The sequence below is a fragment of the Mirounga leonina genome, unplaced genomic scaffold (assembly GCF_011800145.1).
Source record: "Mirounga leonina isolate KUSES-001 unplaced genomic scaffold, KU_Mleo_1.0 Mir_150, whole genome shotgun sequence".
Classification (NCBI taxonomy): Eukaryota; Metazoa; Chordata; class Mammalia; order Carnivora; family Phocidae; genus Mirounga; species Mirounga leonina.
In genome coordinates, this window is record NW_023270374.1 from 26,262,879 (window position 1) to 26,289,432 (window position 26,554).

Here is a 26,554-nt window from a genome sequence, read left to right on the forward strand (position 1 = left end):
CTGGGCACCAACTAATGATTTTATGGAGGGAAACTTACTTGACTTACCTTTGACTGTTTTTCTATGTATGCTCAGAACATTAATGAGTTTGCCCTCTTCAAGAAGCCAAGAAAACTTTCCACTAGTTCTACTTTAAAATCCAAGTATTGAAACAGCAGAAGAGCGTAATAAAGAGATAAATCTTAGTCTCCTCCCAATCTCCCCTGTGTCTCCTTAGTTGAACCCAATGCAAGCCAGAGCCAAAGAAGCCAATTAGTGGTTAATATATGTCCTACAGTTACCCCTGTGGGGCACAGAGCAGGAAAAGAAGGCTGGAGAGTGATGTCCACCCCTATTCTCCCTTGGTCTTTTTTTTTTTTTTAATGCACAGCCAGAGTAGTTTTGTGAAAACATGAGACAGACCTTGTCAGATGCCTGCCCCAAGCTCCCAGTGATTTTCTATAGCACCTAAAAAGTCTATAAGGCCTATTGTGGCCCCACATCCAAAGCTCTTCTACATTGATGGCTTAATCTCTTATTCTCTTATGCAATTTTCTTGAGTGACACCACTCTCCTTGTGGTTTCCTGAACACACCAGGAACACGCCTGCTTTAGGGCCATTACAGTTTCCTTCTGTCGGCTTGAGCTCTCTTCCTTCAGTATTCCTTGTGATTCACTTGAACGTCACCCTCTCTGCAAGGTCTTTCCCAGCCATCTGTCTAATGTTTCGACAGCCCTCTCATCAAGTTCTGTCTCATTTTTCTCCATAGAAAAATTCTATTTCCTATTCTGTTTCTGCCTTCTATTATATTTTACATTATGTGTAACTTTAATATATTTAGTTTAGTGTGAGCTTCATGAGGATAGGGGTTGTTTTTCTGTTTCCCTGAATGTTTTCCCAGTGTTTAGAAGGGCTGACACAAGTAGATGCTTAATAAGTACTTGTTTACCAAATGAATAAAACCAGAAAAGGATATCATCCTTTTCCTAAGTTTTTTCCTATAATAAAATATTTGAAATCCTGAAAAACAAAACCAAAAAATCCAAGTATTAAGGGTATAATATGATCATTGTTGGTTTAGAGTAAGATTTTGCTGTATTTTTCATCCATTTTTACAATTTACAAAGCACTTCAATTTATATTCTCATATGTAACATGTATATAAAACATATCTCATATATAACATATATTCTTGTATTTATTATGTGTGATATATAAACGTAATAGAGATTATGCACACATGAACTACCACACAGCTTAGAAATTAGAATATTAACATCATTGCATCCACCTGTATTTTCCTCCCTGTAGCATTCCTTATCTTTCCCCTACAGATAATCACTCCTCTGAATTTTGATTTTATCACATCCTTGCTTAAAAAAATTTTTAAAGATTTTTAAATTATTTTTAAGTAATCTGACTAAGCCAGCCAGGTGCCCCTAAAAAATTTTTTTAATGCATATGCATGTCCCTAAACAGTGTATTACTTTCCCTTTTTCTTGAGCTCTATAAAAATAGATTTTGCCTTTTAAGACTTATCCATATTACTGTATCTGTAACTTACTTTCATTGCTGTATAATAATCTATTAGGTGAATATACCACAATTTATCCATTTTTATGTCAAAAGACATTTGGTTTCTTCCCAGTTTTTTGCCATTATGGACAGTCATAGATTGAATATTTCTGCATTTATACATTTATATGTCTCCTGGTACACAGGTTGAAGAGTCTGTGTAGGGTATATACTTGGGAATGGAATTGTTGGTACATATTGATATGTGCATTTTCAGCTTTATAGCACTTATTTTTTCTTCAAATATGACTGTTTTTCTTGTGATTCTTTTAATTGAGGTAAATTTACACAACATACAATTAACCTCATAAAGTATACAATTCAGTGGCATTAGTATATTCATAATGATAGTACCTACCACTTCTAATTTCAAAACTTTGTCATCACCCCAGAAAAATGAACCATTGTCCATTCTATAATCACTTCCCCCCTCCCCCCCGCCCCCATCACCTGGTAAACACTAATCTGCTTTCTGTTTCTGTGGATTTGCCTATTCTGGGTATATTATAAAGAAGGAATCATACAGTACATGACCTTTTTTTTTTTTTTTATGTTATGTTAATCACCATACATTACATCATTAGTTTTTGATGTAGTGTTCCATGATTCATTGTTTGCATATAGCACCCAGTGCTCCATGCAGAATGTGCCCTCCTTAATACCCATCACCAGGCTAACCCATCCCTCCCCTCTAGAACCCTCAGTTTGTTTCTCAGAGGGTACGTGACCTTTCGTGTCTGGATTCTTAGCATGTTGTTTTCGAGGTTTATCCAAGTTGAAGCATGTATCAGTTCTTCCTTTTTTGCAGCTGAGTAGTATATGCCACAGTTTGTTTATCCTTTTTTCCACTGGTGGACTTGTGACTTAAAATTTTCCACCTTTTGCCTTTAATGAGTCATAAATAATGATGCTATAAACATTTGTGTGCAAGTTTCTTTGTGCACATGTTTTCATTTCTCTTGGGTATATTTCTAGGAATGGAATTGCTGGTGCTTGTTTGATAGTTTCTTGTTTTTTGCTTGTTAATTTTCTTTTGATACAGTTTTTTTTATATTCATTTGAAAATTCCTATATATATATATATATAAAGAAATTCCAATATCAGAAATCTTTGAGGATATATTTTTATGTCTCTCCTTCATTGAGGCTTGTTTTCTTATGTTTTTGCTACTCTTTGATTGCCAGTTTATTTTTTATTACTGTCTTTGGGAATCAGTGGCCTAAACTGGGGTTAATTGCCCCAGAGAAAGTTTCTTTAGCTTCTGCTAGTGCCAGGGTATGCTGCATACCTGGGAACACTTCAGCTCCTTTACAGGATCCCAAGCCTTTGTTTCTGATCCATCTCAGAGCTGATAATAGCCATCAGGATAACTTTTTTTTTTTCCTTCATATTTGCTTCCTGCACCCTGTTCCGGCTCTAGTATCTGTTCACTTGTTTGTTTGTTTTGCTTTTAAGATTGCTAGGCACTCAGGAAATAGAACAGTGTGTTAAATTGCTTCATCTACCAGCTATTATTTTGTGGCAGGAAAGCCCTTTTGAATAGCTCCCTGAATAGAAGAGATCTTTGTAGATCTTCTTCCAAAGTGTCCCGTGGGTAAAATGTGTGCATTTAGAAATCCCATTTTTTGTTGAGGAAATTTGGAGCAGGAATACTTTAAAAGAACAATACATTCATAAAATGCAAACTTTTAAGTATGGTCATTGTTTCCTTCTTGGACATTCATTGTGTAAGTGTCAGATATTTTGTGTCTTTTAAAAAAACTATTCTCGGGGTGCCTGGGTGGCTCAGTTGTTAAGCGTCTGCCTTCGGCTCAGGTCATGATCCCAGGGTCATGGGATCGAGCCTGGCATTGGGCTCCTTGCTCGGCGGGAGGCCTGTTTCTCCCTCTCCCACTCCCCCTGATTGTGTTCCCTCTCTTGCTGTCTCACTCTCTGTCAAATAAATAAATTAAAAAAAAAAAATCTTTAAAAAAAACAAAAACAAAACTATTCTCTGGAAACACAGGATTAGGTCTATTTAATTTACGCCATACATTTCATAGTTATGGCTTCACCTCTGTATTGAAGTGAAATAAAAGATTGAACAAAAATGGCCCTTGTCTATACATACTGATGAAATGTAAATTTTGAGAAACAGTAATAGCTAATATTTATGGAGTGCTTATGTGCTGGGCACTGTTCTAAATATTTATGCTTAATCCTCACAACTATTCTATGAAGTAGGTGTCCTTATTCTTCCCATTTTATATGTGAGGTAAAAGGCACAGGAAAATCAAGTGTACTTTTCTAAGGTCGTGAAGTTAGTACATGATGAAGCTACGATACAGACCAGGCAGTCTGGCCTCAAAGTCCTTGTGATTAAACACTATGCTTCTGTGTAATAAAAGAAGTTTAGAAGTGGCACTTATTGGTAGATTTAAATAGAATATTCCAAATGATTTTCTTAATTTTTGAGAAAAGTGGGATACTAAATGACTGATTGTAGTAACTAATGCTGTATACTTTAATTCCTTTTCTGATTTCATTTGTCTCATCAGCTATTGTAGGTGAATATATTATATATAAAAATAATTCTTGTAAAACTGAAATGTGCCCTTTTTAGCTAAAGTGCATTTCATTGTACCATGTTTTTAAAACCGTTTTTAACAGCTTTATTGAAGTGTATTTTATATTTCATAAAATGCATTCATTGCAAGTCTACAATTTAATGATTTTTAGTAATTTAACTGAGTGGTCCAGCCATTACTGTAAATCAGGATTAGAACGTTTTCATCCCCCTGGTAAGATCCCTCTTAACTTATTTACACAAAATTCTGTTCTTACCTCTAACCCCATGCAACCACTAATCTATTTTATCTCCAAAAATTTGTTTTTTCCTGGATATTTTGTTACCATACCATTTTGTTGTATGGTAACAAAATAGTAAAATACTATTGACTGTATTTCCTTATGCTGTATCTTTTATGCCTCCACTTTTTTTAATGTAATATTTCTAGACGTTATACCTCCCAACCTTGCTGAGGCGGTATAGTGTAGTGGTGGTTCAACATTTTTTAAATGAACTAATCCATTAATTATGCTTTGGAGCAATAATAGTGATGATTTTACTGTTTAAAACTATGACTTTATTTAGGGACTATTCTTTAACTACATTGATGTAGACTGTTAAGCTTGAATTTTTGTTTCTGCATTTTATAGTTTTTCCTTCTCTGCTTACTATTTTTGCTGTGATCATTATGCCTACTCTTTAATACTTTTATAGTGCACAGTCCCTTACTGAATCCTCAGAATATTTTCCATGAATAAAATTGGAAGAAAGTGTGAAATTTGTGACATTAATTTGCCACTTTGAAATTAATTGGTGCCTTTCCCATTCTTGAAGTTGTTTGCCAGGCCCTTGCATAAGAGAGATGTTACTAGTTTTTTTATTTTCACAATCTGTTTTATCCATCATCCTGATGGTAATCAGAATTTTTTGTGAGATACTTGGAATATAAAAGATGGCTGAAGTATTAGATTTGAATTAGAATCAAGCAAACATATATTTCAAAAGGCAGAAGTAGGACATGAGTAATAGTACCTTGACTAATTAACATCTCTTACACATAATCAGCATTGATACAACATTTTGGTAAAACTTTTCTAATTTCAGTCACATGAACATTTATCACATTTTCCTTTTAAATATGTTGAAATTTTCTTTTTATCATGTTGAAATTTAAGTTATAGTATGTTCTACAAGATTTAATGAAAGGCTTTGCATGTTTAGGAAGAAGGTGAAAACCACTTTTTGAATTTCATTTTCTGTGTAAATTTTATTGATGTTAAAGGTGCTTCACAGAATGATGATGGCTCCAGACCCAAGGATGAAACAAGGTAAGAGTTCACTTGTTGCTTTACCACAGAATATAAGAAGAGACAAGGGAGAACGAATATTAATTGTAGTCAAAATTTTAGTTTGACTAAAACAAAAGTTCAGACTGCTATAAGAATAAACAAGGGTCAAAAAATTCAAAGCTCAGGGGCTCTTGGCTGGCTGAATGGCTGGAGTATGCAACTATTTTTTTTTTTTTTTAAAGATTTTATTTATTTATTTGACAGAGAGAGACACAGTGAGAGAGGGAACACAAGCAGAGGGGAGTGAGGGAGGGAGAAGCAGGCTTCCCACTGAGCAGGGAGCCTGATGCGGGGTTCGATCCCAGGACCCTGGGACCATGACCTGAGCCAAAGGCAGACGCCCAACGACTGAGCCACCCAGGCGCCCCTGGAGTATGCAACTCTTGATCTCAGGGTTGTGAGTTTGAGCCCCACATTAGGTGTAGAGATTAGTTTAAAAAACAAATAAATAAATAAATAACGTCTTTTTAAAAAAATTCAGGGCTCAGGGTAAGAAAGGAGATATCTGTGAATGTTTCAGGACTCTTAACTCATCTGATTGCAGTTCTCCAGAGTAGACCAGGGATACCTGAATTGCTAGTATTTCCTTCAGCTTGTAGAAAGTGAATATATTGGCACTTTTCCAATAGCAGGGAGTTCAGAATCCTAGGGCCATCACTGGACTGTTAAATTTTTTTTCTAGGAAAGCTGGGATATAAGCTTTTGGTATATGGGAAGGTCGTCATGATCTATGGTATCTTTTGGGCCTTTGTTAGAAGGAGCAGAGATTTGTACCAGCTGTTCACTATTACCCTAGATTCAGCACATTTTTTTTTTAAGATTTTATTTATTTGAGAGAGAGAGCTAGCATGAGTGGGGGGGGTGTGGGGGGAGGGAAGGAGGAGTACAGGGCAGATGCAAGCAGACGCCCCACTGAATATGGAGCCCGATGATGCGGGCTCAATCCCAGGACCAAAAGATCATGACCTGAGCCCAAGGCAGACATTTAACCAACTGAGCCACCCAGGCACCCCAGCACTTTTTTTTTTTTAAGTTTATTTACTTATTTTTTTTAGTAATCTCTGTACCCAATATGGGGCTCAAACTCATGATGCCCAGATTAAGAGTCAAATGCTCTTCTGACTGAGCCAGCCAGGTGCCAGTAGATTCAGTACTTTCATGTACCTATCTGCCTTGAGGTCTGGGGCCTGAAAAATGTTGAATGCCTTGGGTTGTGTTAACTGACTTAAACTTTTATTTTAAAATTTTTTTCAAAGATTTATTTATTTGAGAGAGAGAGAGAGAGAGAGAATCTTAAGCAGACTCCCAGCTGAGCACAGAGCCTGACGCAGGGCTTCATCCTAGGACCCTGAGATCATGACCTGAGCCAAAATCAAGAGTCGGCCCAGCCACTTAACGGACTGAGCCACCCAGGTGCCCCCTGACTTAAACTTTTAAGTGTTTAGTAGTTATCCTAGAAGCTGATTATCAGAGATAAACTTAGGAAAGGAAATGCTTCTAGTCTTAAAGCAGTAAGTAATGTATCTTAAAGAGTTACAAAATCCCATTGAATTCTTTGTTTTTCCGAAACTGAGTAAGCAGTGAGTAGGAAGATGATGAACCACAGAAGTCGTGATCAGAGGAGAAGAATAGAAAAGCAGTATCACAGAACATAAGGGAAAATATCCCAAGAGATGAGGTATTAGAGCGTCAAGTGTTGCAGGAGAGAAGAGGTGGAGCAAGTAGAACAAAATGTTGATGGTTGTTGAAGCTGAGTTGATAGGGAGTTTGTTGTACTAGGTCTGTCTACTTTTGTGATGTATGGAAAATTTCATAATAAAAAGTTAAAGGAAAAGACAACTCAGCAAGATCTTTGGGGAAATTAAAGTATATGAAACTATTGTCTTTTATCTAATAGAGATCTACCTTCAGAGTCACTCCTGCGACAAAGACTCATCTCTCATACTAATCTCACAAGAGGTGAAATATTAAGAACTAGTAACATCTTGTTCAGGGATTAGTAACTGCTTTATTTATTTATTTATTTTTTTAAAGGGAGAAGGGTGGGAGGAACTGAGGGAGAGAGAGAATTTTAAGCAGGCTCCATGCCCAGTGTGGAGCCCAGCAATGCAGGGCTCAATCTCACAACCCTGAGATCATGACCTGAGCTGAAATCAAGAGTCTGACGCTTAACCAGCTGAACCCAGGCACCCCAATAATAACTGCTTTTCTTGCTCAGTGTGATTAAAAAGCAATAGAAAAGGTTTTTAAAATTATATAAATATCTCTGTAGACTGGAAGACAACATAAGCCTTTTGTGCCTCTTTATAGTTATATGTTTAATAGAAGTTTTTTGAATTCCTGAAAATTTCTGCATAATAATGTTTTAATGTTTGTTTGCATTCATAAGTTGAGAACTCTTTTGCATAATAGATCCTTATTTTCCATTAGTGAGAATGTGATTGATAGAATTTTGTATGCTCCTTGAAAGGTTAAGTCATTTTGTTTCTTTTTTTGCAAGTATCTTTTTTTTTTAATTTTTTAAGTAATCTTTACACCCAATGTGGGGCTCAGATTTACAACCCTGACATCAAGAGTCACTTGCTCTACTAACTGAGCCAGCCAGGTGCCCCTACAAATCTCATTCTTAAGATACTTTATGAAACTACTCTAGACAACTATAAATTTCTTGCAAAGGCATTCCTAGAGCCTAGCTTCATGCCATTTATTTAATCAGTGCTTTACATCTTCCCAAGTGAATCATTGTCATAAATAATCTGAGGAATAGTGTCTTATAGGTTTTTGAGATTGCCAGACTAATCTTTGAGCCTGTCTTTTGTGTTAAGCATGAATTCCTTTGCATTAGCTTTTATTCCAGAGAGCATACCTCCGAGGTGATGGGTTTGAAAAGCATTTTGTAAATTGTCAAATATTTTTGAATGTTACTCCTCAATAATCATGGCCACGACTGGCTTTTCCCCTTTGCTTTTATTTGCAAACTTCTTAACTATAAGATTAAAAAGCAGGGCAATATATATACCCAGTGGACAAGGGCTTTGTGCCCCTCCAATTCGTTGCCCCAGTTATCATTTAGGAAGATGACTAAACAACCTTAGGTTATTTTACTTTTTTGTCCTAATTCAGGCACTGTGTATATTGTGAATATAGTGTTGTTAGTCTGCTTTTCTCTGTAACATGTCTGGATGTTTTATGTTTCTCAGTGTTGTCTTCTATCATTTTTATGAAGCTCAAGATGATCAGTGCCTAGTATTCAAGATTTTGTTATTAGAAGTACCTTCCTGACTGTTATGACCTTATTGTATTAGCATCTTGGTTCTCCAGGGTTCTTTATCCTGTCCATAAACATCCAGGCTTATGTGTAAGTTAGATATATACGTATGATGAGATAAGGAGAGGTTTGTAAGATTGTGGAGCAGAGGAACAAAGCCATAGTAAAGCACATACTTTGTAACTAATTCCTTTTAAAAGACAGTTGGTGGTGGTAAGTTCACACTGACAATTCTGTATACAGTATAGGTTTCCATGTTTTCAAAATCCATTTCAGGTTTTAGTTTCATATACCCACTTATTAAAGGAACTGAAATAAACCACCAGTGCAATTTAGTGTGGCTGTGTTTCTCAAACTTCCGAGTGCATCAGAATCACCTGGGAGACTTGTTCAACCACAGATTGTGTCTTATCTCCAGTTTCCAATTTGCTATGTCTAGGTTTAGGCTCAAGATTTGTGCTCATTTTTCCAGGTGATGCTGATGATGTTAGACCAGGCCATATACTTTGAGAACCACTATGGTTAGACATAGAGCTATTTCTTAGATTACAACAAAATATTATGGGAAATTTTTTGTTATGTAACGAAGTCTATTTCTTGAAAATCCCGCCTTGCAGAATTGTCATTCTGCCTTAATCTCATACTCTTTTACTTTAGAACTAGTTTGAATCTTGTTTCTTTTGTTGAACTTTAAAAATTTTTGTTTATTATAAGAAAATAATGCATGATGGTTTTATTTTTTTTATTTTTTATTTTTTTATTTTTTTAAAGATTTTATTTATTTGACAGAGAGAGAGAGAGCAGAGAGCACAAGTAGGCACAGCGGCAGGCAGAGGGAGAGGGAGAAGCAGGCTCTCTGCTGAGCAGGGAGCCCGATGTGGGGCTCAATCCCAGGACCCTGGGATCATGACCCGAGCTGAAGGCAGTCGCCCAACTGACTGAGCCACCCAGGCGCCCAGTGCATGATGGTTTTAAAAAAATGTTTATTATCAGTATATAAAACATTTAAAAGCTTCATGAAAGAAATGGCATTTGACGTAAGACCATAAAGCATAATTATAATTTGGCTTTGCATGCTTTGGGGAATTGGAGAGGGGAAGGAGTTCTAGGTGGAAGGAAGAAAAACAGTTACGGAGAGGGGGAACAACACAGGGTGTTTTGTTGGAAATCTTCAGTCACAGCATGCATAAATAGCTAAAAATAGAGTAATTGAAAGGGAAGCTGGCAGGTGGTGAATTTGAGAGTAGCATCAACCAGTTAGTCTTTATTGCCTCTTATATGTCAGGCAGTATGTTGAGCATGTTTCCTGTCATTTCAATGAATCTTGAACATTTTTATGAAGTAGGTAGGTATGTATCATTTTTATGGGTGATCAGAAAACTGAGGCTTAGAAAGGGAAAGGAACTTACCTGAGTTAATGTTGTGGTAGCATAGTTGAACCTGGGATTGCCTGACCTTCAGAGCCTCAATTCATAATTGTTATGCTTTACTGTGACCTAAAGTGGGACTTTTTTTTTTTTAAATCACGTAAGTGCTTAGCCCTCAATAAATGTTAGTTATTTTTTTTTTTAAAGATTTTATTTATTTATTAGAGAGAGAGAACACATGAGAGGGGATAGGGTCAGAGGACAAAGCAGACTCCCTGCCGAGCAGGGAGCCCGATGCGGGACTCGATCCAGGGACTCCAGGATCATGACCTGAGCCAAAGGCAGTCGCTTAACCAACTGAGCCACCCAGGCGCCCAATGTTAGTTATTTTTAATGTTACATAGGTTGGGGCCAGATGGAGATTTTGGTTTATAAATACAGACATACTTCATTTTGTTGTGCTTTGCAAATATTTTGTTTTTCACAAATTGAAGGGTTGTGGCAACCCTGCAGCGAGCAAATCTATCAGCACCGTTATTTTTAACAGCATTCACTCACTTGTGTCACTCACATTTTGGTAATCTTGCACTATTTCAGACTTTTTCGTTATTATATTTGTAGTGGTGATCTGTGATCAGTGATCTTTGATGTTACAATTATAATTGTTTTGGGGTACCACAGACTGTGCCCATATAAGATGGTGAACTTAACTGATAAATGTTGTGTGTGTGTTGACTGCTCCACTGACAGGCTTTTCCCTCTCTCTCTCCCTCTCCTTGGGCCTCCTTATTCCTGGAGTTATGACAGTTAGGCCAGTTAATAACCCTACAGTGGCCTCTAAGTACTCAAGTGAAAGGAAGAATTGCATGTCTCTCACTTTAAACCAAAAACTAGAAATGATTAAGCTTAGCGAGGAGGGCATTTTGAAAGCAAAGATAGGCCAGAAGCTAGGGCTCTTGCACCAGATAGTCAAGTTTTGAGTGCAAAGGAAAAGTTCTTGAAGGAAATTAAAAGTGCTATTTCAGTGAACACACAAATGATAAGAAAGCAAAACAGCCTTATTGTTGATATGGAGAACATTTTAGTAGTCTGGATAGAAGATCAAACCAGCTACAACATTCCCTTAAGCCAAAGCTTAATCCAGAGCAAGGCCCTAACTCTCTTCAAGCCTATGAAGGCTGAGAGAAGTGAGGAAGCTGCAGAAGAAAAGTTTGAAGTGAGTGGTGGTTGGTTCATAAGGTTTAAGGAAAGGAGCCATATCCATCATCATAAAAGTACAAAGTGAAGCAGCAAGTGCTGATGTAGAAGCCGCAGCAAGTTATCCAGAAAATCTGACTAATTCATGAAAGTGGCTACACTAAACAACAGATTTTCAATATAGACGAAACAGCCTTATATTGGAAGAAAATGCCAACTAAGACCGTCATAGCTGGAAGGAAGTTAGTGCCTGGCTTCAGAGCTTCAAAGGGCAGGCTGACTCTCTTGCTAGGGGCTAATGCAGCTGGTGACTTTAAGTTGAAGGCAGTGCTCATTGGCCATTCCAAAAATCCTAGGGCCCTTAAGAATTAATGATAAATTTACTTTGCCTGTGGTCTATAAACAACAACAAAACCTGGATGACAGTGCATCTGTTTACAAGGTTTTTTGAATATTTAAAGCCCACTCTTGAGACCTACTGCTCAGAAAAAAGATTCCTTGCAAATGTTACTGCTCATTGGCAATGCACCTGTCACCCAAGAGCTCTAATGGAGATATACAACAAGATTAATGTTTTCATGCCTGCTAACACAGCATCCATTCTGTAGCCCATGGATCCAGGAGTAATTTTGACTTCTCAGGTTTTATTATTTAAGAAATAATTTCTTTTTTTTTTTAAGATTTATTTCAGAGAGAGAGAGAGAGAGTGCACACGAACGGGAGGGGCAGAGAGAGTGGGGAAAGAATCTCAAGCAGACTCCACGCTGAGCATGGAGCCCAATGGGGGGGTTCTGTTTCATGAACATGAGATCACAACCTGAGCTGAAACCAAGAGTCAGATGTTTAACCTACCTTGCAACCCAGGCGTCCCAAGAAATGCATTTCTTAATGTATTTTTTTTTTTTAAGATTTTATTTATTTATTTATTTGAGAGAGCGAGAATGAGAGACAGAGAGCATGAGAGGGAGGAGGGTCAGAGGGAGAAGCACACTCCCCGCTGAGCAGGGAACCCGATGTGGGACTTGATCCTGGGACTCCAGGATCATGACCTGAGCCGAAGGCAGTCGCTTAACCAACTGAGCCACCCAGGCGCCCTCTTAATGTATTTCTTAATGACTGCTGTAGATAGTGATTTCTCTGATGGATCTGGGCGACATAAATTGATAACCTCTGGACAGGATTAAACATTCAAATGCCATTAGGAACATTTGTGATTCATGGGAGGTCACAATATCAACATTAACAGAAGTTTGAAAAAAATTGATTCCAATCCTCATGGATGACTTTGAGGGGTTTGAGACTTCAGTGGAGGAAGTAATTGCAAACGTGGTGGAAATAGCAAGAGAGCTAGAATTAGAATCAGAGCCTGAAGATGTGACTGAATTGCTGCAATCTCATGATAAAACTTAAATAGACGAGGAGTTTTTCTTATGGATGAGTAAAGAAAGGGGGTTTCTTGAGATCGAATCCACTCCTGGTAAAGATGCTGTGCAGATTGTTGAAATGACAACAAAAGATGTAGAATATTACACAAACTTAGTTGATAAAACAGTGGCATGGTTTTAGAGGACTGATTCCAATTTTGAAAGAAGTTCTACTTTGGTAAAATGGTATCAAACAGCATTGCTACAGAGAAATCATTTGTGAAAGGAAGGATCATTTGTTCTAGCAAACTTCATTGTTGTCTTTAGAAATTGCCACAGCCAAATAGGGGGAAAGAGTTAAAAATGAAACAGGACAAAACCAGAGAGGGAGACAAACCGTAAGAGACTCTTCATCTCAGGAAACAGAGGGTTGCTGGAATGGAGGGGGGTGGTAGGGATGGGGTGGCTGGTTGATGGACATTGGGGAGGGTATGTGTTGTGAGGAGTGCTGTGTATTGTGTAAGACTGATAAATCACAGACCTGTACCCCTGAAACAAATAATACATTATATGTTAATAATAAAAAAAAAAAAAGAAATTGCCATAGCCACCCCAACCTTCAGGAACCACCACACTGATCAGTCAGCAGCTATCAGCATCAAGGCAAGACCCTCCAACCAGCAGAAAGATTAAGACTTTAATCACTTTCAGGGTGGATGATGGTTAGCATTTTTTAGCAACAAAGTATTTTTACATTAAGGTAAGTACATTGTTTTTTGAGACATAATACTGTTGCACATGTAATAGACTATAGTATAGTGTAAACATATATGCACTGAGAAAAAAATTTGACTTTAATACTTGCCTATTGTAGTATTGGAATACTGGAGTATCTGGAACCAGTATTGTTGAGATATACCTGTATAGGCTCATGGAATCTTTCTGTGGAGAGGAAAGTCTCTAAAAATATTTGAACTCCATTTGAAAAATTACTTTATTTGATAATCATGTATAGTTTGGATTATATGGTGGTGAGTGAAGATGGGAAGACCTAGGCAGGAAGTAGTTACAGTAATCCAGTAAGAGAGGAGGAGGGTTAGAACTGGGGCACTGATGTTGGAAGAGGAGAGAGAGAATGTAGAAGTGAAATCAGTGAGACTTTACTCAGTGTCAAGAGGCACAGGAGAGAAGAAAAGTCGAGTTTCCGTGAAGATAGCAATACCACTCATAGAACCAGAACATGGGAGGAACAGTAGCTTTAGAATTGTAGAGTTATTCTAGATCTCCTGCATTTAGTTGATAATTTGGTACCAGAGGATGAGAATGAGACAAAGATGAGCGATTCTGATTTGGGAATCATTTCAGAGATGATCTTTGAAATCATGGAATTTGAGACTCTAGGGGAAAATTCCTGGAAAAGGAAAGGAAGACAAGAACAGAACCATAGGAACCTGTATTTAGTGAATGGAAAGAAGAAGACAAACTGAAGAAGAGATGGTAAGAAGTGAGAGTAAAAGATTAGAAAAGCACTGTCCCAGAAGTTAAGAGAAATGTTTTTATTTATTTTTAAGATTTTATTTGAGACACAGAGTGCAAGAGAGCATTAGCAGAGGGAGCGGCAGAGGGAGAGGGAGAAGCAGGCTCCTCACTGAGCAGGGAACCCGACTTGGGGCTCGATCCCAGGACCCTGAGATCATGACCTGAGCCGAAGGCAGACGCTTAACTGACTGCGCCAGCCAGGTGCCCCTTATTTATCGTTTTCCATACTGTTAAATATCTGTCATTTGCCTTTTAATTCAATATTTTAAAATATACAGAAGAGTTTTAGATTTCTATATAATTAAATTTATTTAGAAATAAGTTCACTATTCACATTTTCTTCTAAAGATTTCAGTTTCATTTTTTTTAAATCAACTTTATTATTATTTTTTAAAGATTTTATTTATTTGACAGAGGGAGACACAACGAGAGAGGGAACACAAGCAGAGGGAGTGGGTGAGGGAGAAGCAGGCTTCCCGTGGAGCAGGGAGCCCGATGTGGGGGTTGATCCCAGGACCCTGGGATCATGACCTGAGCCGAAGGCAGATGTTTAACAACTGAGCCATCCAGGCGCCCCTTGAAATCAATTTTAAAATCAACTGGAATCTACTTTGATCTTGGAACAAGCTGATGCTCTAACCTGACTCTCCCCCCCCCCCCCAGCCAGTTTTCCCTGGCTTAATTAGTTAGTCTAGGACCTCATTCTCTTCTACAGTATTTGACAGCATTAAATGCTCCCATCTTTTAAAATAAACATTTTTCTTGGGGTGCCTGGGTGGCTCCCTGCTCAGCAGAGAGTCTGCTTCTCCCTCTCCCTCTGCCCCTCACCCCCACTCGTGCTCTCTCTCTCAAATAAATAAATAAAATATTTTTAAAAAGATAAATTAGTATCCTCAGATTGTAAAAAGATCTTGCAAATAATAAGGAAAACTATTCTCTTAAAACAAAAATTTACAGATGATATATACAGTTCATGGAAGAAGAAACTCAGATGGCTTGTAAATGAAATATTGTTGAACGTTAACATTTTTATTTACCAAATTAGCAAATACTTAAAAATATTTACATACTTGATGGTGAAATGGGCATTTTCATAACTAACTGATAGGAAAATTACCTTTGAAAATATTTTTAAAAAAATTTAGCAGTCAGTATTTCAGCCTTCAAAATATTTGCATACTTTAACCCAGGTATTCTATTCTGGCAGTCTGTCTGTAGGAAATAGAAACCCACCTCCCACTACCACCACCAAAAGAAAAGAAAAAATGTTTGAATGATGACATGTCTATACATTGGAGTATTCTGTAGTCATTAGATATTATAAAAGGTTTTGAGTAATTTGGGGGAAGTGTGCAGTATATAATGAATAACAAAACAAACACAAATTTGCTCAAGATATGAAACATTTAACAATCACATACACAGCCAATGAAATAGGATTGGCAAGAAATGGGAGTCCATGTCTTAGTGGTAATGATCTCCAGAATGTAGGACGGAAGGTGATTTTTATGATTAGAAGTTATTTTTCACTTTGAAAGAGTGAATGTCTTTGGAAAATTAAAATTACTGAATACATTAATTGCATAAATACAAAAAATCATAATGAAGGAAGAGAATGAACAAACAGTTTTGGGGTGGCACCTGGTTGGCTCAGTTGGTGGAGCATGTGACTCTTGATCTCGAGGTCATGAGTTCGAGCCCTACATTGGGTGTAGAGATTAAATTAAAAAGAAAAAGAACAAGAACAGCTCTGAAGAGCAGTTAGGATTGAGGAAGTGTTTTAGGTTGAGGGGTTTGATTATATTTGTGCAGGGAGAGGAAAGATCTGGAAGAAGGAAGATGATGGAAGATACAAGAAAGGTGTTAAATGATGATGGAAAGTCCTAGAGGATATAGGCTGAAATCAAGGACACACAGACAAATTAGCCTTGAATGAGTGAAGAAATTTCTTTTTCCCCCAAAAAAGGGAAACAAAGAAATGAAAATGATTAGTGGCGCAGAGAATTTTTTTACGATTGATTAATTTTTTTAATTTATTATTATTATTATTATTTTTATTTTTAAAGATTTTATTTATTTATTTGACAGAGAGAGAGACAGTGAGAGCAGGAACACAAGCAGGGGGAGTGGGAGAGCGAGAAGCAGACTTCCTGCCGAGCAGGGAGCCCGATATGGGACTCGATCCCAGGACCCTGGGATCATGACCTGAGCTGAAGGCAGACGCTTAACGACTGAGCCACCCAGGTGCCCCTTTATTTATTATTTTTAACAGAAGTTTATTTATATATTTTTTAAAGATTTTATTTATTTGACAGAGAGACAGTGAGAGAGGGAACACAAGCAGGGGAAGTGGGAGAGGGAGAAGCAGGCTTCCCGCCAAGCAGGGAGCCCGATGCGGGGCTCGATCCCAGGACTCTGGGATCATGACCTGAGCCGAAGGCAGACGCTTAACGACTGAGCCACCCAGGCACCCCAGTTCTTAATGTTTTTAAGAAGTAATTTTTTTTTAAAAGATAGACAACAAATGATAGAATGGACCAAAAGTAGGAAATTGAGGTTTTTAGCTCTGACTCTGCTAAGTTGGATGACCAAAGGAATGTATCATCATCATCATAACAAAAGCTAACATTTTTTTTTTAATATTTTATTTATTTGACAGAGAGAGAGATAGCGAGAGCAGGAACACAAGCAGGGGAGTGGGAGAGAGAGAAGCAGGCTTCCCGCGGAGCAGGGAGCCCAATGCGGGGCTCGATCCCAGGACCCTGGGATCATGACCTGAGCTGAAGGCAGACGCTTAACGACTGAGCCACCCAGGCATCCCAATAAATAAAATCTTTAAAAAAAAACACAAAACCATTAAGAACTAATTAGTAATCTCTTAAAATAGTATGGGAGGCAATACTCAAGAGTCTTAAAAAGGCATACTACTCAAAATGGGTTTGGAACTCAGCACCTAGGGGAGGGGGAGCAGTGTCAAAGCTGACTCCTCCTCCTGCCTTCAGTTCATTTTTGGGGGTAGCTTGGCCTTCCTGTAGGCAGTCAGCACTAACCAGGTGCCGACTGCCAATTATTGACCTGTTCCTTTTATTCAAAATAAGCATTTGAGTCACCCCCAAAGCAGTCTTGTCATATCCTACTATTTGCCCAGATCACCTGAGGATCTTATTAAAATGCTAGTTCTGATATAGTGGATCCTGGGAGTGGAGTGCAAGATTGTACATTTCTTTTTTTTCCCTTTTTTTAAGATTTTATCTATTACAGAGAGAGCATGCGTGTGAGTGAAGGGAGGGGCAGAGGAGGAGGGAGAGGAGAGGAACAGGCAGACTCGGATCCTGATGCAGGGCTCAATCCTGATCCCAAGACCCTAAGATCATGACCTGTGCCAAAACCAAGCAACTGAGCCACCCAGTTGCCCCTAGATTATGCATTTCTAATAAGCTCTTATATGTTGCCCTTGCTTCTGTTTTAAGACTATACTTTGAATAGAAAGGCCCTAAAGAACTTTAGGGGAACATAGTTTGAAAATGATTTAATATGTGGTGCTGTCTGTCAATTTTAATTTCTTGAATCAATTAGATTTTACTTTGTTCAGGCTTATTTTGAAGGTCCAGTAAAGAATTAATACTGTGTAGTAGTTTGCTGCTTACCAGGTAGTAGATAGCAGAGTCTTAGCTGAGGCATCTTCAAACTGGTTACACTCACTCTTTGCTTTCTAATTCATGACAAGATCCCTCTGGGAAAAGAATCAACTATATTTAGCTGACCATAGTAATGACTTTCAATCTGACGTTTCCTGTTACTGTTTTCCCCTTTCTTTTCTTTCCCTCAATTAATGTCATTGCTTTGAAGAAATGATACCTCCTTTTTAAAAAAAGGTCTGTGGGCACCTCTGCTCTAGATACTAATTTTCAGCGTTTTGTATACCATTTCCTGGGTTGGAGAGAAAGCATCTTCTCTCTAGGATATAAGTACTTCTTTCTTCTGCCATAGAACAGTCAGCCCTGTCCCAAAATTGAATAATACCAAGAGCCAGTGGAAACCAAGAAAATGATGGTGATGTTATCTGTGCTCATAATAAAATAGTGCCCTTTCTAAGGCATTGGGATTTTGAGAATTTGACTCTATTCCTGCTTATAGGGCCTCCAAAGACTTACTTGAAATCCGAATCACCATACCTGATAGTTTTGAAGGTTCACAAGTGTTTCTGTGCCCTTCGGCAACCCCTTACTCTATATCTGGGTGGGCTCTGGGGGTTGTATATAAGACTCTACCCAAGGGCTATTTATGTATTTGATAAGGCTGGCCAGAAATTTTAAGTTCTGGTCTTCTTATTTTTGTTAAATTCAAAGAGCATTTGTTTTCCCTTCCGTTTCACCCTTTCTTACTCAGAACAAACACAAATGGATCAGATGAGCCTGAGGATGCAGGGGCTGGTGAAAATAGGAAGGTCAATGGGAATAATTCTCCATCACTCTCAAATGGTGGTTTTAAACCTTCTAGGCCTCCAAGACCTTCACGACCACCTCCACCTACCCCACGTAGACCAGGTGCGTATTCTAGCCATACACTAGGGATGTAGCTGTCCATACTGTGATTGTAAATAATATTCTGTTTGGGAATTGATCCTCAGGTAAGTGTCAAAAGACCCTTTTAGGTCTGTGTTCTAGCTGTATTTTTACATTTAAGTTTTGGCCAAGAATGATCTTTCTATAGGTAGACTAATGTGTGCCTTTTCCCTAAGTTTTTCCTCCAGGGTGAAGTTCTTGAGGTAAGTGCTTTATTGAGAGTGAGGAAAAAAAAAAAAAGAGAACCATAAGTGCATTATTAAAAGTATAGGCAGTATAGATAAAATTGCAACTTTTCGGCAGCGTTTGTAATAGTGTGGACATAAGCATGTCATACTGTCAAGGATCTGCTTGCTTATTATCATTATATCCTTTAAAAGACAATTAGAAATGGCAAGTAACCCAACAATGCTAAATGATACTCACATTTTGAAGCAAAAATTATACAACAAATGAACATATTTCATGTAGTAAAAATATAAACATCTATAGATAGAATTTCCCGATCACCCAGAATAGAAGATTTAATCTTTCACTTTTCCTTCTATATGTAGACAGGCAATATGAAATACTTAAACCAGATATTATTGGAAAAGTAAATTAGTTGTCTACAAGTCATTTTAGTAAACGACTTTGTTTTTAATTACACATCTTCCCCCCTTTTTTGGTAGAAAATGTGTTAATAATATATTCCTAGCCTTTAAGATTATATACTACTTTATCAAAATATTGGTGACTTCCCTGAGGAATTGTTTTGTCAAGTCTTTCTTGAAAATGTGATATGTACTTTATAACTGTTCTATAAGAATGTAGTTGCTTAACAGTCAGATCTTCTGTATTTTAACTAACATCAAAAATTGGTCTTTGATCTTCAGGGTTTCATAGAAAAGACAATTTTAAGGATCTGGAAAATTACAAAATGAACTTATAATACCAAATGATATCAGTGCTTTCCTTCTTATTTTTTTAAATAGTTTTTATTTCTTGTATCAGGAAATCAGAATTTGTATGTGCTTCATAATTAATAAAGAGACATAGGGTAGATGGAACCTAAAAAATTATTTAAAAAGTTTAAGTAATTTTCACCTGCATATCCATCTTAAAATTTGTTTGTCATCTACCTTTTTATTTTTTTATTTTTTAAAAAGATTTTATTTATTTATTGACAGCGACACAGCGAGAGAGGGAGCACAAGCAGGGGTAGCGGGAGAGGGAGAAGCAGGCTTCCTGCTGAGCAGGGAGCCCAGTGCGGGGCTCGAACCCAGAACCCTGGGATCATGACCTGAGCCGAAGGCAGATACTTAACGACTGAGCCACCCAGGCGCCCCTACCTTTTTATTTTTTAAAGTTAAAATTCTGTCCTGAACTTATCTGAAAATAAAAGATTGTTGTTTCCCACAAATCTTTTATAGCATCTGTCAATGGTTCACCATCTGCCACTTCTGAAAGTGATGGATCCAGTACAGGCTCTCTGCCGCCAACAAATATAAATTCAAATACATCTGAAGGAGCAACATCTGGATTAATAATTCCTCTGACTATATCTGGAGGCTCAGGCCCTAGGCCATTAAATTCTGTACCTCAGGCTCCCCTACCACCTGGGTAAGTAACTGTTTTTGGTTACTATTTGTTTGCTTTCGGCTTCTGCATATACTTACCAATAAGGAAAATAATACTGAACTCCATTCTTTGAAAAACCATCTTCAAGCAATGGTAACTGATTTTGGGGGTGCTGTGTCTAGAGTCATACTGAACCAAAAAAACTCACCACATTAGAAATCCACCCCCTCCTCATTTCCAGGGCAAAGGTTTTTGTTTTTTTGTGGGGTTTTTTTGTTTGTTTTTAATTGAAGGACTCTGAACCATAGTAGGTTAACCAATGCCATGTAGTATAAAATAGTCACCTAATTCAGATTGCTTTCTCTTTGAAGGGGGGAAAAACACTTTTTAAAATAAAATTTTTCCAGCATAAAGTCATTATAGCAAAGTAGTAATAATTTTTAAAAACTGAGAAAATTAGTACTCATAATCCCATTTTAATCTCTTCTAGTTATTTTAGAAATTTAATGCTCTAATAGTTTACATACTTATATACATTGTGGCATTCAATTAATCCAGGGCTTGGAATCTAATTAAAATTAATTGCTTGATAAATTAATAAACCCTTATGATGAAAATTTTAATTGCTAAACAGATATTACTGTGGGTAGTTGGGCCATTTTCCTTTTGCGAAACCTACATGGGAAGCCAAATTAGAAAATTATTTGTGCAAGGGATTAGCAAACAGAAACTTGTGCTCTCCAAAGTGATTGGTACTTCTAAGCTGTGATGGTTTATTCCTGTCTTCTTCTCTTTGGGGATTAACCTATCAAGGAGATTAGAATACCCAGATTGATTTTGTCTGTTAGACTATGCAGAGACACATCTGATAAAATCTTAGTCTTTCATTTCAGTTCTTCTAGAACACATTGTGTTTTGCCTTTCAGTTAGCAGCTCAGTCTTTCTTCAGATTTCAAAACATTAATTACAGCATTTTTTTTTTCACCAAGTCTTTCATATACCACAATCAGATTGAGGTAGACTTTGTCTCCTGAGTGCATATACCTCAAACCTCTTTACAAATACAAGGCATCTCTTGAGCAGATACTGCTGCAGAAGAAGTCTTACCCACTCTGTCATCCTCAGGATAACATTTCTTGACTTTATTCCTAAATTCTTTTGGTATCTTCTTTTTATATTGACATGCTTATTTGCCTCAGTTCTGTAATATGGTCATATAAGAGAAAATATCAAAGATAAGTGCCTTTTAAATTTTGTGTTTAAGTTGGGAGCAGAGAGTGGACCAGCATGGACGAGTTTACTATGTAGATCATATTGAAAAAAGAACAACCTGGGATAGACCAGAACCTCTACCTCCTGGGTAAGTATCTGAATTAAAGAAGAAAAAAAGTATTCAGAACTATAGAATATTATATCTGTACAAAATCTCCCCTATATCCCTAGTAGTTTTCCTCTTCCTTTCAGTCTTTTCTGAAGTTTCCATAAAGTATCCACTTTGTGTTGTGGTAGGTGCAAATTAGAAAGAAGAGGGAGAGGGGCGCCTGGGTGGCTCAGTTGGTTAAGCGACTGCCTTCAGCTCAGGTCATGATCCTGGAGTCCCTGGATCGAGTCCCGCATCGGGCTCCCTGCTCGGCAGGGAGCCTGCTTCTCCCTCTGACCCTCCCTCCTCTCATGTGCTCTCTCTCTCTCATTCTCTCTGTCTCAAATAAATAAATAAAATCTTTAGGGGAAAAAAAAAAAAGAAGAGAGAATTGATTGAGCATGGTGAATGATTTATTTTTATTCATTTCTGACCTAAAGATTTCATAGGTCTTGCTATTTCCATGTTTTCCTTTCTGTATTTTACCCGGCTAAAACCACAAGGTTTTAGAATTAGTTTCTTCAAGAGTAATTATTTAACCGAATAAGAATTATTAAAGCCTGTCATAATATATGAAGATAAAGTCCCTATTATATAAAAAAACTTTATAATATATAGTGAAGTCACTGCAGAATAGTTAGGGAATTAAAGGATATATTAATGCATGATGTTAAACATTTAACATTTACATTATAGAAAATGGAAGAAAAAAAATTTTTTTTTTAAAGATTTTATTTATTTATTTGAGAGAGAGAGAATGAGAGACAGGAGAGCATGAGAGGGAGGAGGGTCAGAGGGAGAAGCAGACTCCCTGCCGAGCAGGGAGCCTGATGTGGGACTCGATCCTGGGACTCCAGGATCATGACCTGAGCCGAAGGCAGTCGCCCAACCAACTGAGCCACCCAGGCGCCCTGGAAGAAAATATTTTTGTTCAAGGGAATTCAGTAGCAAACATAGGGAAATATTTAATCTTGCTATGATCTCAAATACACACCTAAAAGATACTGTTTTACTTATTAAATTAGCAGATAGTATCCAGTATTGGTGAGATTGTAGAGGAACTTTACCACATAATATTGCTAGTGGTAGTATAAATTAGTTGCAACTCTTACAGAAAGTATATCTAACTATAGTAATGCACATACCCTTAGTAATCCTCTCCAGGAAATTTATCCTAAAGAAGTAATGCAAAGGAAGAAAAAAATTGATGTATTAAAGGTATTTATTATTTTACTATTTATAAAACGAGAATATTGGAAATAACCATAAACAAAGTAGAAATCAACAAGTTATTAATGTTTACTTAATATTATGCACCCATTTGAGGGGCGCCTGGGTGGCTCAGTCAGTTAAGCAGCCAACTCTTGATTTCAGCTCAGGTCATGTTCTCAGGGCTGTGAGATCAAGCCCCATGTCAGGCTCCACGCTCAGTGGGGAATTCTGTCTCTCCCTCTCCTCCACCCCCTGCGCACTTTCTCTCTCTCTAAAATAAATAAATTAAAAAAAAATTTTATGCACCCATTTGAAATGATCAATTATAATTTTGTGGTAAAAGTGCTTTTTGATATTTCTGAAAAGCTGTATATACAATTGTGTCCCTCCCTATTAGGATTTCAACAGTCAAAAGAACGTTGGAAAGAAAATGAGAACTTTTTTCTTAATTACTATTTGAGACTTATTCACTAAATATACACTGTATTTTTAAAACCTGATACATCTTAAATTTTAAGGAAAAATTTTTAAAAACATTTCTTTTGTGTTCACTTAAGGACCATTTAAAAATATATAAAATAAAAGAGTTCAGGTAAATCAAAAGTACTTTAAGGTAAAATCTTACCAAACCTGCACCAGGGCCAAGATGAAGTTCTATTTAGTTCATATCTAGATCATAAGTAATTATTGAATTAGGTTGTTTTTGTCCTGATTTAGCTGGGAACGGCGGGTTGACAACATGGGACGTATTTACTATGTTGACCATTTCACAAGAACAACAACGTGGCAGAGGCCAACGTTGGAATCTGTCCGGAACTATGAACAGTGGCAGCTCCAACGTAGTCAGCTGCAAGGAGCAATGCAGCAGTTTAACCAGAGATTTATTTATGGGGTAAGTAGTCTGTTACACTATAAACTTAATAAGTATTTGTTTTTAACCTTTTTTTGCAAGTGAAATGTTAAGTAATAAAAGACAAGTAAGGGGCACCTGGGTGGCTCAGTTGGTTGGGCAACTGCCTTCGGCTCAGGTCATGATCCTGGAGTCCCGGGATCGAGTCCCACATTGGGTTCCCTGCTCAGCGAGGAGTGTGCTTCTCCCTCTGACCCTCCCCCCCTCTCATGTACTCTCTCTCTCATTCTCGCTCTCTCAAATAAATAAATAAATCTTAAAAAAAAAAAAAAAAGACAAGAGGGCACCAAGTTGTTGCTGTTGATAGATATTATGTTTAGACCTTGTCTTGAGTATTCTGTGCATGTGATCTATTCTTACCTCTTTGAAAACTTCTAAAGTTCAACCTCCTTTGCTTTGTTAATGTCAAAAATAAAAAAGAAGTTAGGACAACTTAAAATTCATGGACAAAAGGATAGTAAAAATAAACCCAAGTGGTTTGAAGAGAATTAAAACAGTTCTAAATTTAATACTCCCTAGCTTGGCAGAATATTTGAAGGTTTGGCTCTAAGAGCATCTGACTATTAAGTGGTTATATAGAACTAATGACAGAATTGAATCACTTTGTAACATATGAAAGTACAGTTTACCTAATTAATTGGTGCTCTGGGAGACTAAAGGAATTTGATTCCTTATATGAATATGCTAAAAATATTATTCTAGCTTCAAAACTATATTACCTTTGGTGTGCATTTCCTTTGTGGAAATGGTTTAAGTTTGTACATATTTTTCTTTAGAGTAATATTGCAATAATAGCTATAAGTTAACCAAAATACATTAATGTTTTGTTAACGCAGTCTTTGGTGCTAGGAATTTTATAGTCTCTCAAATCATAAAGTATTACAGATCTTTTCTCTGAGGAAAGGAAAATAGTCCTTGCAGAGATATGATTCTATGGGCCAAACAAAAGGGATTCATTTGAGTAATATTTAGAACTTAAACTAAAAGGATGCCTGGGTGGCTCAGTCAGTTAAGCGTCTGCCTTCGGCTCAGGTCATGATCCCAGGGTCCTGGGATTGAGTCCCTCATCACGTTTCCTGCTCAGCGGGGAGCCTGCTTCTCCCGCTCCCTCTGCTGTTCCCGTTTGTGCTCTCGCTCTCGCTCTCTCTGTCTCTGTCAAATAAATAAATAAAATCTTAAAAAAAAGAACTTAGACCGAAGAAAATCAACTCTCCAAGAGTTCAAGAGAAGCTGACCTCCATTTTCATCTCTTCCCCTCTACCACCTTTGGTATCCTCTCTGTTAGAATATATCGGATTAGGGGCGCCTGGGTGGCTCAGTCGTTAAGCGTCTGCCTTCGGCTCAGGTCATGATCCCAAGGTCCTGGGATCGAGTCCCGCATCAGGCTCCCTGCTCTGCGGGAAGCCTGCTTCTCCCTCTCCCACTCCCCCTGCTTGTGTCCCTTCTCTCGCTGTGTCACTCTCTGTCGAATAAATGAATAAAATCTTAAAAAAAAAAAAATACATCGGATTAAATTACTGTCCTCTCTGAGCATTATTTCCCCCCCTTTTCTCCGTATTCCTGTCTATTTCTTGGATCTCATGACCATAATAGTTTTTATTCATTGATTTAAAATTTTAAAAAAATTCATCTTTATTACCAGCCTTCCCTTCACTACCTAGTTATGACTAAGATTCTTGCATATAACGATTTTTCCTGCCACCTTCTCTAGGCAGCTGTCATTTTATTTCTTCCCAGTGGTTTTAGAAGTGAAATTAATTTGTCTCTTGTCTATCTTACCCTACTCATTTTTTTTTTCTATGCTGTTTAACATCTTCCTTTCTTTTAAATTATAATCAGCTTTGGTATACCTGGCCAAATTTCTTCTAGGTTTGAATGCCTAGCTTGCCTGCCTTCTTTAAAGCTATTTTCCACATGGGTCTCCATTGGAAAGAACATGGGCTTTGGAGTCAGACACATCTGGGTTTGAATCCTGGTGATACAGTTACTTTCTGTATATGACTTTGAGAAAGTTACTTAACCTCATCAAGACTCATTTACTTTATCTGTAAAAAGTATAATTAAATTTCCTCAGGAATTTTTTTGAGGATTCTGTAAAACAAAGTTCCTAATATGTTTAGCACATATTAGATGGATAGAAATGTTAGTTTTCATTTTTTCTTTCCCTCATATTCACATTGTAAATGTGCTCTTTATCTTACTTTTACAGTACATCATCTTTTAAAACATTCTTTTAAAAGACTGATTTAGCATATATTTCCAGGGCACCAACAGTATATATTGCTTCATTGTAAACTTCACCAATTTGATGCTCAGAGTCTTTGGAACTTTTCTTGAATTGCAGCTTTTTATCTCATTGTCCATGTTCTTTTTTTTTTTTTTTACTCTTATCCAAAATAATCTGACCATTTTTTTTTTTAATTCTTCCACTTTGCTGTTGTTATAGAATAGTTTTAAATCATAACTTAAACAGTCTATTTTAGCTACCTTTAACACAGACAGCAATATTAACTGAATTGAATGAATTAAACATTCTTACTATCAGCTGCTTAAAAAGTGGTGGAGTGTTGGCATAAAGTATTATAAAGTGGCCTTTGTTCCCCTGGTAGACTCTCATACACCTAACTTTTATTTTTTTTCTTAAGTAGGCTCCACACCCAACATGTGGCTTGAACTCACAATCCTAAGATCAAGAGTCACATGCTCTACCAACTGAGCCAGCCAAGCATCCCTACACCTAGCATTTTTAACCTCAGAAT

The 26,554-nt window shown here is 37.3% G+C and overlaps 1 protein-coding gene across 4 annotated transcripts in view; it reads left to right on the forward strand.

Moving 5' to 3' along the window:
- Positions 1 to 26,554, forward strand: part of ITCH (itchy E3 ubiquitin protein ligase) — a 121,088-nt gene that overhangs the window by 55,075 nt on the left and 39,459 nt on the right. For all 4 annotated transcript variants that reach the window (XM_035006145.1, XM_035006143.1, XM_035006146.1 and 1 more), the window contains 5 exons: positions 5,387 to 5,432; positions 18,578 to 18,735; positions 20,166 to 20,355; positions 21,578 to 21,673; positions 23,603 to 23,777. In XM_035006145.1, coding sequence (XP_034862036.1) covers positions 5,387 to 5,432; positions 18,578 to 18,735; positions 20,166 to 20,355; positions 21,578 to 21,673; positions 23,603 to 23,777 — 665 coding nt within the window. The remainder of the gene's footprint in view (positions 1 to 5,386; positions 5,433 to 18,577; positions 18,736 to 20,165; positions 20,356 to 21,577; positions 21,674 to 23,602; positions 23,778 to 26,554) is intronic.